This window comes from Ictalurus punctatus, chromosome 5 (assembly GCF_001660625.3).
Source record: "Ictalurus punctatus breed USDA103 chromosome 5, Coco_2.0, whole genome shotgun sequence".
Lineage (NCBI taxonomy): Eukaryota > Metazoa > Chordata > Actinopteri > Siluriformes > Ictaluridae > Ictalurus > Ictalurus punctatus.
The window spans coordinates 26,426,900-26,440,499 of NC_030420.2; the positions used below are offsets into that span (position 1 = coordinate 26,426,900).

Below are 13,600 nucleotides of genomic sequence, written 5' to 3' on the forward strand. Positions count from 1 at the left end.
GATCACAGTAAACACACTTACATCAATTCCTGCTTTCCTTGCATATCATGTTCATTCCAAAAAAAAAAATCATACAACACCCCCCCCCCCCCCCCCCCCCATACACATCTAAAACTAACCACCTTCTGCACATCAGTATAGAAGAATTCTTTTAATTAAACCGACTTGTTGAAACGTTCCAGCATGTCAAGATTTCTACTGGTAAAATGGAACTATAATAAACAACTAGACTGTATTTTGTGATAAAAAAAACAAAACAAAAACAACAACATACAACTGAGTGCAAAAGTTTTTGATAATGAAGGAACGTCTTCTTATAAATACAATTTATGTTTTCATAATTTTGTCTTAAGGGTATGCAAACTTTTGCATTCAACAGAAAATCTGACACAGTTCAGCAAGCCTTGTTAAGGCACACTGGAATCTACAACTCCCAGAATACAGTGTGGCCTACAAACATGGCTGCCCAGGACTACAACACACCACAATCACAAACACTGCATATGTCTTAACCAGCATCATAGTTCAGTAGGAAGTGACTCAGTATATCGCGTACACAAGTTCAAGCACTGCTAAGGACCCTGGCTCACTACATGTTGGGACACTGAATTTCTGGTGACATGACTACGTACTTTTTTTCAATCTTGGTCAGCTGATCTTCAAAGGCAATATTATTCGAAGCCTAATTAATTCTATTCATATGTGGAGCTCGGGTGCTTTTTGCTGACTGTGTAAACTCCTCTTTCTCTCCTACATCCTTTACATTTGTCTTTTCTCTACTCCGTCATCACCATGCATTTGTTTTCTCAACCTCCTTTCAAAAACAGCCCTATAAACAGTGTGTTGAAGAAAGGGAGAATGTGTGAGAGAGAGATATCTGGGAGAATTGTTTAAAAAAGAAGACATCAAGCACACAGAGTGAAGAAGGTGTGGAGAAAAAAAAAGAGGATGCAGTTCTGGAGAATGAAAGACTGACAGTCCAAAGGGACTAGCTGACTAAGTGTGTGTCTGTGTGTGTGTGTGTGTGTGTGTGTGTTAAACTGAAAGTGCCGAATGACTGAAAGTGTGCTGGCATGGAAACCTTAACTCCGATATGTCAACACACCTAACAAGAGGCAAAAGGGGTTAATGAGTGTATACCTAACAGGATGTAATTAGGGCTAACTACGGGCATTAATCATCCACGCTGTCTCTGCTGAGGCCTGTGTAAGACATGAGGGCAGATGAAATGCCATCACACCAGAGACAGATGGTATAAATGGGCTAGCAGGGCTAAGCTCTCTCTTTCTTTGAAGGGAAACATACATAAAAATTGTTTTAAAAAAGGCTTGTTTTTTACTTTTGTGGAACCAAGAACAACAGAACCACAGATGTTCATAAGTAAAAAAATATATATATATTAAATTAAATATGTTTATGAATGCTATGACCTAAAGGCTGATTTCTCTGTAGATTCACACAGTTCATCACTGATACTTGTGTCACGTGACCACACTTGAATTAGAGCGTCTAATTAATGTATCAATTTTCTGACTTTCTACCAATACAGCTCCCCTTGTACAGTACCGAAAACACAATCATGAACTGATACTGAATTTGAAGTAACTGTTTATTTCTTTGTGTTAATCAAATACAGTCTGATGCAACAAACCACATAGAAATAGGAAAAGTCACTACAGTGTTCCACATCAACTTTGGCCTTCAACCTTTGACCTCTCCAGACAATGAAGTCCCACTTTTAAGCAATGGTTTACAGTTACAACATCTAACAGTAGACACACAAAAAACACACATACTCATGTTAATGTGTCAAACACATGCATGTACAAGCGCACATACAGTACACACACACACACACACACACACACACACACACACACACACACACACACACACACACTCTGTCTCTCAGAATATGAGAAGAGTCACAAGGCAAGGAAATCAGTGAGCTGGTCTGGGTCATTTGGTTATTATTATAATTTTTTTTTTTTAGAAAAAAAAAAAAAAAAAACATAGTTAAAAGAGAAAACATGTCATTTCACACAGGGAGAGTTTCAGACCAAGTCCTTAAATATGGTTTAAAAAGGAAAAGAACATATACCTCAAAATATACACACTTTTTTTCTCCAGTTTTCAGAAGAATGGTTATATTACAAATGTCAATCTCAGCACAATTCACCACTACATATTAGCTTATTACGTCTTAAATATGTCATAAGAACATTAGATGTGCCAATGTGCTTCCTGTCTACTGTATTGGCAAAACACTCAGCTACACATCTTTTTTTTTTAAGTCATGCAAATGAACAGAAACAGGCATAACCGTTCTTTACATCATGAAACATTATAAATAGACAAAACTATTCACTCATATACACTCTTATCTTATATCTTAAGGAACTGATAATAGCTAGTGGAACTGATTGCAGAGGGAAAATAGGTTGCGAAGGGGTCCAAAAGAATCTGAAATTTACTCTTAGAAATACACTGTAATTTTCTTTGCTGATGGTGTGGTACTATCAAGGTACATCTTTTGTACCTTTAGGTACATAATCGGATCTTAAGGACCACTACTTTTAAAGTTTTACTATAAAAGCTAAAGGTAAACCATTCACCACTTGTGCATCTTAATAAAGAAAAGACACATAAGACATTTACAATATGTCCATTATTGATGGAACCAGCCTGGTGATGAGGAAAAGTACATTTTGGTACTTTTATTTTCTGAGAATGTTGCCTAGGATTGTTGCTTGAAATTTCTCAAATGGCAAAATTTGTGTGACATTATTGACTTTTATTTATTTATTTATTTATTCATATATACAATCCTTATTACCAGAGTGTTAGAACTTTACCCCCTAAAACCCAACACTGTAGAAAAACTAGAACATATGAGTATGTTTGATTAATATTTCATCATTCTGCATTTTAAAAAATAAAACCAAGCCACTGTGTTACTGACCAGAAAATCATGCGCCAGATACTTTTGGGAAGGGACGAATACGAAGAGAGCACCTCATTGTAGCTATATATGTGAGAAACTACACTTTTCATGAAATCTCTTTCTCTCGTTGTAATGGAATAGTGATAGTTTAACTCAACATTAAGTATGATTGCTTCAAGGTTCTTTCACGACACCAAGCTGCCATCTAGTGGTGAAAACCAAAGTCACCAGTTCACCGTTCTAGTGCGCTGACTCATTATTTTCATTCAAACTCATACAAGCCAGCAGCACAAACCACTCAGGGAAATAATAATAGTGAACAAGATGCCATGTTTGGAACCACAGAAGTAGTCCAAGAGAGTGGGTAGTCAACCCCACTATTCCACTTTCTGTGATGCTGCTTGTGTACAGTAGTATGAGAATTGGAGCACAGCCTGCATCTTTATTAACAGCATAGGAATACTGTAATTGGCTGACTTAGCTCTAGAGGAGGAAGGAGTTATCATCTGTTATTTGTCATCTAACCTAAAACAACCCTACATCAGCAGAAAGGGCTGATGGGTAATGCTGATGTCATTATAATAAGCAGCTTAGTGTTTTTACTTTAAAATGAACAAACTCTACTTTAAATAACATGCTATATGAGCAATATATAGTTAATGTGACTGTGGGAAATACGCACACACACACACACACACACACACACACAGACACAATCATCATGTCTTGTGAATAGTCACCAGATTAGTTGAGGGTTTGAAACCAAAACATCCTTTTTTACCCCCATCATAACTTATTTTCTTTACCCACACCTGCTTTCATCTGATTTCCCCATAATGCACCCCTGCTATGATGCTGCTTCTGATAATGTGTGTGATAATGTCATCGTAAAGTAAACAAACACACACCGTACAAGTACATTGCACACAGATGACCCTCCTCCCTACCACCATTTGATCTCACACAAAATGTGCTGTGGATAAAGTGGAAGCGGAAACCTCCATAAAAGCAGCTCAAATTGTTTCCGTACAACAGGTGGCGCTAGTGAGCAGCCAGGCTACACAACGGATCTCCAAAGGATCTCTTTTACCAAAATTTGCTGTTGACAACATTTTGTGGGTAAGTTCACAGTTTTGAGTTGCTTTCTCCCCATTTCCTGCCGATGGTAAACACCAGAGAGCAGCTTTAAGGGTTTCTATGGTAACAGGCAACTAGTGGTGTTCAGCTAAATAGTGGTTTTGGTTGTACAGAGAATATTAGAGGATACTGAGCTCATTCTAATCTATGGAACACAAACAGCACAAAGCACAAACACACAAACACCTGGCAAATATACAAGTTTTGTTTTTCAAGAAGCAGAGCATGTGTTTAAGTGTGTGTGCTGTTCCAAGACAATGCATGCAATTGCACCGCTGTATGATTTGTGTAGGTATCGAGTGTGTGTAATACGTTATCTGTGATTTTGATTATTCCTCCATTTGGAATCGTAGTCACAATGAGACAGTATTGTTCAGAATGACATCATCCTTGTCTGCACTTTTTCAGATAGGCCTTTGTGTTCAGAAAGAAGACCAAGTGAATAATTATTGCATCATTTTATATATATATATATATATATATATATATATATATATATATATATATATATATATATGTGTGTGTGTGTGTGTGTGTGTGTGTGTGTGTGTGTGTGTGTGTGTACTCTGTGCTCGAGTAAATTGGAGTGTTTATAGAGTGTATATATTTAGTTGACATCATGTCTGAGTGTACAGGGATTGCAGTGAGGTTATGAGTGGCGTGTAAAGGAACAGCAGAGTGCATAGGAATAGTGGTGACGGCATGTAGGGAGTGTGTAGAGTGTATAGGGATAGCGGTGTGGGAATGAAGGGAGTGTGTAGAGTGTATAGGGATAGTGGTGTGGGAATGAAGGGAGTGTATAGAGTGTGTAGGGATAGTGGTGTGGGAATGAAGGGAGTGTATAGAGTGTGTAGGGATAGAGGTGTGGGAATGAAGGGAGTGTATAGAGTGTGTAGGGATAGCGGTGTGGGAATGAAGGGAGTGTATAGAGTGTGTAGGGATAGCGGTGTGGGAATGAAGGGAGTGTATAGAGTGTGTAGGGATAGCGGTGTGGGAATGAAGGGAGTGTATAGAGTGTGTAGGGATAGCGGTGTGGGAATGAAGGGAGTGTATAGAGTGTGTAGGGATAGCGGTGTGGGAATGAAGGGAATGTATAGAGTGTGTAGGGATAGCGGTGTGGGAATGAAGGGAGTGTATAGAGTGTGTAGGGATAGCGGTGTGGGAATGAAGGGAGTGTATAGAGTGTGTAGGGATAGCGGTGTGGGAATGAAGGGAGTGTATAGAGTGTGTACGGATAGCGGTGTGGGAATGAAGGGAGTGTATAGAGTGTGTAGGGATAGCGGTGTGGGAATGAAGGGAGTGTATAGAGTGTGTAGGGATAGCGGTGTGGGAATGAAGGGAGTGTATAGAGTGTGTACGGATAGCGGTGTGGGAATGAAGGGAGTGTATAGAGTGTGTAGGGATAGCGGTGTGGGAATGAAGGGAGTGTATAGAGTGTGTAGGGATAGCGGTGTGGGAATGAAGGGAGTGTATAGAGTGTGTACGGATAGTGGTGTGCGAATGAAGGGAGTGTATAGAGTGTGTACGGATAGCGGTGTGGGAATGAAGGGAGTGTATAGAGTGTGTAGGGATAGCGGTGTGGGAATGAAGGGAGTGTATAGAGTGTGTAGGGATAGCGGTGTGGGAATGAAGGGAGTGTATAGAGTGTGTACGGATAGTGGTGTGGGAATGAAGGGAGTGTATAGAGTGTGTAGGGATAGCGGTGTGGGAATGAAGGGAGTGTATAGAGTGTGTAGGGATAGCGGTGTGGGAATGAAGGGAGTGTATAGAGTGTGTAGGGATAGCGGTGTGGGAATGAAGGGAGTGTATAGAGTGTGTAAGGATAGCGGTGTGGGAATGAAGGGAGTGTATAGAGTGTGTAGGGATAGCGGTGTGGGAATGAAGGGAGTGTATAGAGTGTGTAGGGATAGCGGTGTGGGAATGAAGGGAGTGTATAGAGTGTGTAAGGATAGCGGTGTGGGAATGAAGGGAGTCTACAGAGTGTGTAGGGATGTAAGGCAATGGTGTGTGGTAAATTGTACAGTATGGGAAGAATGTTGTGAATTTTGAATGTATAGTATGTTTGTGTTATTTGATAAATAGTCACTAAATGCGATGGTGTGTGGTTTTGTCCAACTCCAGTGATCTCTTTTTCTTTCTCTGTCTCTCTCTCCTAAATCCCTTGTTACTCTCCCGCACTCCGAGGCGCTCGAGGTGCAGGTTTTCCGTCATGTGTTCTGCGGTTCCTCCCCTTCCTCACCTCCTTCAGATGCTTCCACTTTTTGTGGGTGGAGTGCAGAGGATCGGTAGGTGGAGACTCGTTGGGTGCATCTGCCATGGCTTTGTCTGATTGGCTGTGCTTGCGTGACCAGACCTGCTCGCAGATCTGGTCAACGGTGCTCAGGTTGGGGTGATCGACCAACTGCATGAAGTCTCTGTACCACAGCTTCTGATTGGTGGACTGTGATTGGCTCTGGGCGGGGTTGTGTCCTTGGCTCTGGGCGGGGCTGTGTCCTTGGCTCTGGGCGGGGCTGTGTCCTCGGCTATGGGCGGGGCCTGAAATGGGGACGACCTCCAACGTGATGCTGAGCAGCGTTTGGGTGAATCCATGCTCCATCGCGTGACACTTGTATACACCGCCATCTCTGCGCAACACTCGCCGCAGCAACAAGCCACGATTTGTCTGAAGCACGCGATCATCAAGACGGACCTGAGAATCATATTGATAATGTGAAAGATCATTAATTTAAAAAAAAAAACCCACTTTCATCAGTTCTTATTGACACTGTCTACCACACCTAGTATCCTCCTTTCCTTTTCTGTACATTCCCACCCACTTTTTGTTCCCACCCCTTTTCACATATATTCCGCCATGTTGTTTTGTTTCCGTCTCACTTATTCTGAAATGTCTTCCATAATCACCCCTTTCCACCATTTATAAAGCCCCTCTCTCCATGCCCCTCTTTATTTTCCCTCTCTCACCTCTTCTCGGGCATTGTTGGGGTGTCTCTGAGAGGTCCATGTGACCTGAGCCTGTAGTGATTTAGGGATGCACTCCAGGAAAGAGCTACTGCTCTCCACTGCATATAGCTTTTTCTCCAGGACACGCTGCTTCTGGTGATCTACACAGCACAATATAAACCAGTGATGTTAAACTCAATTTCTGACTCAACTGGGCCACAAACTTTATAAATAATTCATTAAATTATTATAATATTATGATTAGATTCATTCTGGTAGAATGTAGGATAAAGAAAGACTCTAGGACAACACGATTGGACTACAATATGAATTGCTAAAACTATTTTTATTGTTCAGAAACAATAACATTGGCTCACTCTGCCGGGTTTTTCTGTGCTGTGTGCATTTTTTTTTTTTTCAAGTGTTCTCCAAGTTAACCCGTTTTTGATCATTAGTGTGAGGTAAATTGTATTCTTTCCTGGCTGTAACGACTTCTTGCGCTGGCTTATCTCATTTAAAAACACCATTTACTCAAAGAAAATTCTCTAAAAAAAAAACTGTCTTTGCTCTCCACTAGCATTTCTGTTTCTTTCTTTTACAGAATGAATGAAATGAGCCAGCAAGTCATATGTGAGTTATACTTCCATCAGTAGTGGAAGCTAGAAAGGCAGTTCAAATGAACTGGCAAGCCCACCACTGTTGTGTTTGGCCAGTAGAGATGACTCAATGAATGGGAGTGAAAACTGGTGGGAGCTCCCAAATCATGTCTCAGAATCTTTCGTGCTTATCACGGACAGTGTTTCCCATAGCTATGTGGAAGTGTGTCTTATTTTAAAGGTAGCAAGTTCTTAATATTGAAACTAGTTTATTGACTAAGTAGCAAAGATGAGCATTACGTCATTTCATTTTCTTTCATTTTATTGGGCATATCACACCCTGATGTTTATGGACAGGCAAGGTCTTCCTACTGTACTGAAAAACTATGAAACTCAGAACTTAAGTTCAATATTGGTTCAATCTCAAAAACTGTTGAACTATAATGGGAACTTTACTCACTGTGTCTGTGTCTTACACCAACACTGAAAAGTAATGATCTGTGGTATAACACTGCCCCCTAGAGGTGCAAACTAACCTCCTGAACAGAGCGTGTTAGGATCACCATTCCTCACATCTTGGCGACGGAAACGCCTACACGTAGGCACACACACACACACACATATGCACAATGGAATAGAGAGGATTGCGGAGGATCAGATATTAAGTCTTAAACCAGAGTAGTGATGTAATGATTAATCAGCAAACAGTAAGATGGAAAAGTGCAGCATCAGTAATGAGTGTGTGTACCGTTTGGTGTTAGGCAGGTAGCGTGTACATGTGTGTCCATCCCAGGCACAGTAGGGGTCACGGGCCAGGCAGCACTCAGCACATGCTTTACCGTACATGCTGCAGCGATGCAGTGGCACCTGCGCCACACCTGTATCAGAGCCTACATACAGCTGTTGCTGCAGAGAGAGAAGAAAGAGAGCAAGAAAGTGAATAAGACGGGGGGGGGCTGAGTTACTCAAAATAACTGCTATATTACAAAGACACACAAGGACACACTGGTCTGGAAATCTAATAAGCTACACATATTATCAGATTTTAATGACATATTTTATCTCGAACCTTAAGCAGTGTCATTTTTCTGCTCTATTTATTAAATGAAATCTAGTCATGCATTAAATTAGGGGTTCTGCTGATGATGTTATCATGTTGCTGTCAAAGTGAAAAATTATACAGTGGCCATAGAGTTCACTATAACTCCCTCTAAACTGAAACTATTCATACACTTCACACTATGTACTGTAAGTACATCAGCACAGCCACTGGAGTAGCAAGTAGGTGAAGACATCACTTTGAAACACCACTCTAACTTAGAAACCTTAACTTAGACCTAGGTTCAGAGATCAACTCTGGAAGGTCTCAGCAGGTACCTAGCAAACCGCTGTAACTAATTTCAGAGCTGTTGCAACAGATATGCGTGACTTACTCGTTTGGAGGAGATCTGCATATTGATGATGGATGAAGAGTCCTGTTGAGGGAAGAACATACATTTGTCCTTTGCTCACACATTGCTTATATATTTGATAATTGACCCTGCTTTCAAATTCTTTTTTTTTTTTTTTTTTTATCAAAAGTGAATGCAAACCTAAACACCCCCCACCCCAGCACCACACACACACACCTTGAAGACTTGCAGCTCCTCCAGCAGCAGCTCTGTGTTACTCCAGCTACCTTTTGGCACAGAGATCACCTTCAGAACTGTGCCGACATCTACAATGGATTAAAGACACATAAAATATTACAGACACAATGGCATGCAAAATATCTTTTAAACATCATCCAACCTTTGCATATTGTTGAAACACACATTGTTGAATCTCAGATAAGTAGGATAAAAATAATATATTTACTGACACTAACAAAAACAGACAGTACAGCATAGAACAGTGAGGTATTGACCTATACTGTATATCCTACGCATATATACAGAGAATATTAAATAGTTATTCTAGCAACAGTAACAGTGAGAGGCATGTCAATCAGTACAGGATTTCGCAGAGTATTTTTTTTTTTGTCATTGTTGAGGCCAAAAATTCTGGAATGAATGAATGAATGAAATGAATGAAAATTGGCGAAATTGCAGTTGCACGGAATTGTCTTGCACGGTCTTTCACAGTGATGTTTGTTGGTAAATGAGCCCTTTTAGCTGTACTCATGTTCGACACATGTGATTTGAAAAGGGCTTTGTCTGAATGCGAGCTGTGATGACGTAAAATCTGAGAAAAATGTGCGGTTATTTTGAAAAATTGCAAGCTCCTCCTAATATTGCGGAGATTCAGATGTATCTGAGTTACAGATAGAGGACTTTGTGCTTTGCAGTTACTACTGAGTATGATTCAGTATGATTTATAGTTCTTTAATTAATTAAATGTATAGTACCAGGCAATGGCTGAGGAATAAAAAACTTCGGGATGTGCTGTTATAGGAAAATAATGAACTTTGGGATGGTAACTCACTCCTTCCAGGATTTTACGATTGCAGAAATGAACGAAAAATCAAGGAAATTCTACAATATTGTGAGGACCTTCGATTTTTACAAACTACCGCAGGTTTTCGCAGATTTAGGCCAAGATGCGTCATGTGATGTCGTCGCAACGCGCATTCAGCCAAAGCCCTCTTCCGCATCAAACATGAGTACAGCTAAAAGGTCTCATTTAACAACAAACATCACTGCGAAAGAACGTGCAAAACAATTTTGTGTAATTGCAATTTCGAAAATTTAAGAAATCCTGTACTGACTGGTAACTGTTATTCCACTTTGTATTGAGCCACATCACAACACCAGGTCACTGATTATTTTCTAATAACAGCTCTGACTTGTCGTGTTTTATTCCTTACTTAATGTACTCTACTTTATTATGTCATACTACTCTGTAACGACTCTAAAGATGTTGACCTGTTCCAATGAACATGACGTCGTAATGGCCATCTGCAGCATTAACTCGATCCACAGCGATTTGTGTGAAGCTGTAAGGCATTCCAGTGCGCAGGAAGAGCGGACGGCCACCGAGGGGCGTCACTGGGTTATACATCAAGGGATGATGACGTGCGAACTGGATCACGTTATCTGGGAAGCCTTTAGTGGACTCGAAACTTCCAAACGTCTTACTGGGACACTAAACAAGGGGTAGAGAAATGTATAAAGGAGAATCAATTGTAATTTATTGTAGTTTGGCACACCAACTCCATTCTGTCTCTATTAAGAGACATAAACTCCTAGCAATAATGTCTCGGTGAAACGAGGATCTCACCATGCCTGGTCGAGGGTAAGGGACTTTGCCTTGGAAAGGCACCCACTGGTAATTGGGTCCCTCTTTATGGGCAAACGGCCCCAAAAATGCTCTGCGGATGTCGTTCATAGTGTACAGGCAGACGGCTGATCCACGGAATACACTACTGCAGGAAAGAAAGACACACACTATTAATGCAATACACCGCATTATGTACAACGCACAATGCAAGAAACCATTTATAAACCACAGGATCCGAAACCTGAATGCACTACCCAAGCACTTTGCCACTATGATGGTTGTTTAGCTTTTGGTTGGTTGTTAGTTCTAATTCCTGAAACCAGACTACATGATTGTTTACTGGTGTAAGCAGTAAAAAATAGTTATCAACAGTTCCTATTGATTTAAAACAATAGTGGTAAGAAGACACAGCTTAGAGAGAACAAAAACAACACCACACTGAATCAGTATCAGGTGTTAAGAGTCAGTTAACACTGCAAGAACACTTACTGTAATATGATGGAATTTGAGTGGACTATATGGCAGTACGGCAACACAAATATAAGCACAAAGTGTGTGAACAGTTGATTCAGCTTTAAGTTTTTATACAAGGATTTCTCAAACAGCCAAACTACTCTATCCATCAGTCCATTTTCCATACTGCTTATCCTAAACAGGGTCGCAGGGAAGCCTGGAGCCTACAGTATATCCCAGGGAACTTAGAGCACACGCTTGGACATTGTGCCAACCCATCGCAGGGTACAATCATACACACTCACACTCTACAGATAATTTGAAAATGCCAATCAGCCAACAAAACATTACCCAGAGGAACCCCTAAAGCATGGGGAGAACATGCAATCCCCCAACCCTGGAGGTGCGAGGAAATATTCTAACCACTAAAAGGTCCTGTGCCCAATGGACTATCCATCCATCCATCTTCAACCGCTTACTCCTTTTCAGGGTCACAGGGTGCACCCTGGACAGGGTGCCAGTCTATCACAGGGCACAATCACATACACACTACGGACACTTTGTCACATACAAAGACAATTATGTCTTTGGACTGGGGGAGGAAACCAGAGGAAAGCCCCACAGCACAGGGAGAATATGCAAGCTACACACACACACGGCCCCAGTGGGAATCGAACACCAGACCCTGGAGGTGTGAGGTGAACGTGCTAACCACTAAGCCACCGTGCGCCCCCCAATGGGCTACGCCAAATGTATGTATGGTACACTTTTTGACTCTGGTATAATTTCCAGTGCTGAAATATGAAGCATTCAATCATTTGTGCTCAAGACTGTCTGACCTCTCACCTGGAAGTAGAGAAGACTGTGTAGACCAGCGGATTCTTCCTGTCTCGCGTCTGCAGCAGGAACACATCCCCTAAAAGTTGACACAAAGGTCAAATAAATCAAATAAACTTGTCTTTAAACTGACACTATGGACACTGGTTTGGGTGTTTGAGAGGATATGAGCGTGTGCTCTTACTGAGCTCATCAAAGTGTGTTTCACTGCCATCGTTGCCTGGTACAGAGCAGACAAGTCGAGTCTTCAGGAACGTTGTCCACTTATTCACTAAACTACGCTGCCCTCCCATGTCATTCTACAACAGACACACAGACACATTCAAGGTCGTGCAAACCTAAAAAAAGTTTTCCTTGCCATTAAATCACATCCATCCTAATCATCCTGCTTACCCGGCACAGCTGGCCAATCCGAGCATAGGTGACCTTGCCGAAGCCTTGAGCTTCGACAGCAGTCTCTCGGAAGAAGAAGAAAACTTTATCATCATCAGGGTTTTCGCTCTCCGGAACAGCAAAAGCGCCTATGAACTTGGGTTCTGGAAAACATGTGGATACAAACACACTTACATCTGAGACACTGAACCACAAGCCTTATTGTATCAGCAGCTTTACTCATTTCAAGGTCAGGAAGTTTGGAATCCTTGGCTTGAGCTGTGGAATCAAAACATACCATTGAGCCATCGAGAGTCGTGCTGTTCGGTCCGTATGGAGGGTTTCTGTCCCAGGCTCCGGAATATTGTGAAATCCCTTCCCATCAGGTCAGTGGCCACTCCTGAATACAGCTCATCACCTAGGAGCCAATAAGCATAAGTAGAAACGCATTATAGCAGCATTCTTTAAAAACAAACACAATGATAGCTTTGTTTAGACTTTTCTACACAAAATTATGTGCTAAGATTATTGCATTACTGTATCTATCAACTCCCAAGATAACTGGAAATCTTAAGGCAGTACTGTCTATATGCTTAGATATATTTAAATATGACTTTAATTTTCTGGCTATTTATTGGACCCACATAGGTTTTAATTCTTTATATTTCTACTTACAGAACCCTATTTATTAATTAAACATCATTTGATTTAAGTTGAAATTACTTAGGTTTGGATTAAACCCATCCAATTCATGTGACCAGACAAAAAGACTAACAAGTGTAAGAAGTCAACAATAAATATAATAGCTCTGATAATGGTGGTTTGTGATTTCCACCACTGAAACATTTATTTATTTATTTTATTTTATTTATTTATTTATTTATTTAAAACCAATGACCCCTTGGGTATGCTTCACACACCCCATTGGTTTGGCCAGTCCCATATTAGTCTGTTAATGTTATGACAAATGTAGATGACCAAATAGTTGCTTTGGCTGTATTTGCATTTATAAGTCATTGCATGGGTTTAAATGAACCAGGTAATATACCACAACTTCACTCAG

General features: G+C 40.8%; 1 protein-coding gene across 1 annotated transcript in view; it reads right to left on the bottom strand.

Annotated features, from left to right (window-relative positions):
* Positions 1 to 1,591: 1,591 nt before the first annotated feature.
* The window catches only part of sema3b (sema domain, immunoglobulin domain (Ig), short basic domain, secreted, (semaphorin) 3B), a 59,376-nt gene continuing 47,367 nt past the window's right edge, over positions 1,592 to 13,600 (bottom strand). The window contains exons 7-18 of the mRNA XM_053680367.1: positions 12,836 to 12,955; positions 12,559 to 12,701; positions 12,350 to 12,464; positions 12,175 to 12,244; positions 10,876 to 11,020; positions 10,521 to 10,740; positions 9,246 to 9,334; positions 9,051 to 9,092; positions 8,366 to 8,523; positions 8,154 to 8,209; positions 7,043 to 7,182; positions 1,592 to 6,770 (exon numbers count right to left, since the gene is read on the bottom strand). Coding sequence (XP_053536342.1) covers positions 6,246 to 6,770; positions 7,043 to 7,182; positions 8,154 to 8,209; positions 8,366 to 8,523; positions 9,051 to 9,092; positions 9,246 to 9,334; positions 10,521 to 10,740; positions 10,876 to 11,020; positions 12,175 to 12,244; positions 12,350 to 12,464; positions 12,559 to 12,701; positions 12,836 to 12,955 — 1,823 coding nt within the window. The 3' untranslated portion in view covers positions 1,592 to 6,245. The remainder of the gene's footprint in view (positions 6,771 to 7,042; positions 7,183 to 8,153; positions 8,210 to 8,365; positions 8,524 to 9,050; positions 9,093 to 9,245; positions 9,335 to 10,520; positions 10,741 to 10,875; positions 11,021 to 12,174; positions 12,245 to 12,349; positions 12,465 to 12,558; positions 12,702 to 12,835; positions 12,956 to 13,600) is intronic.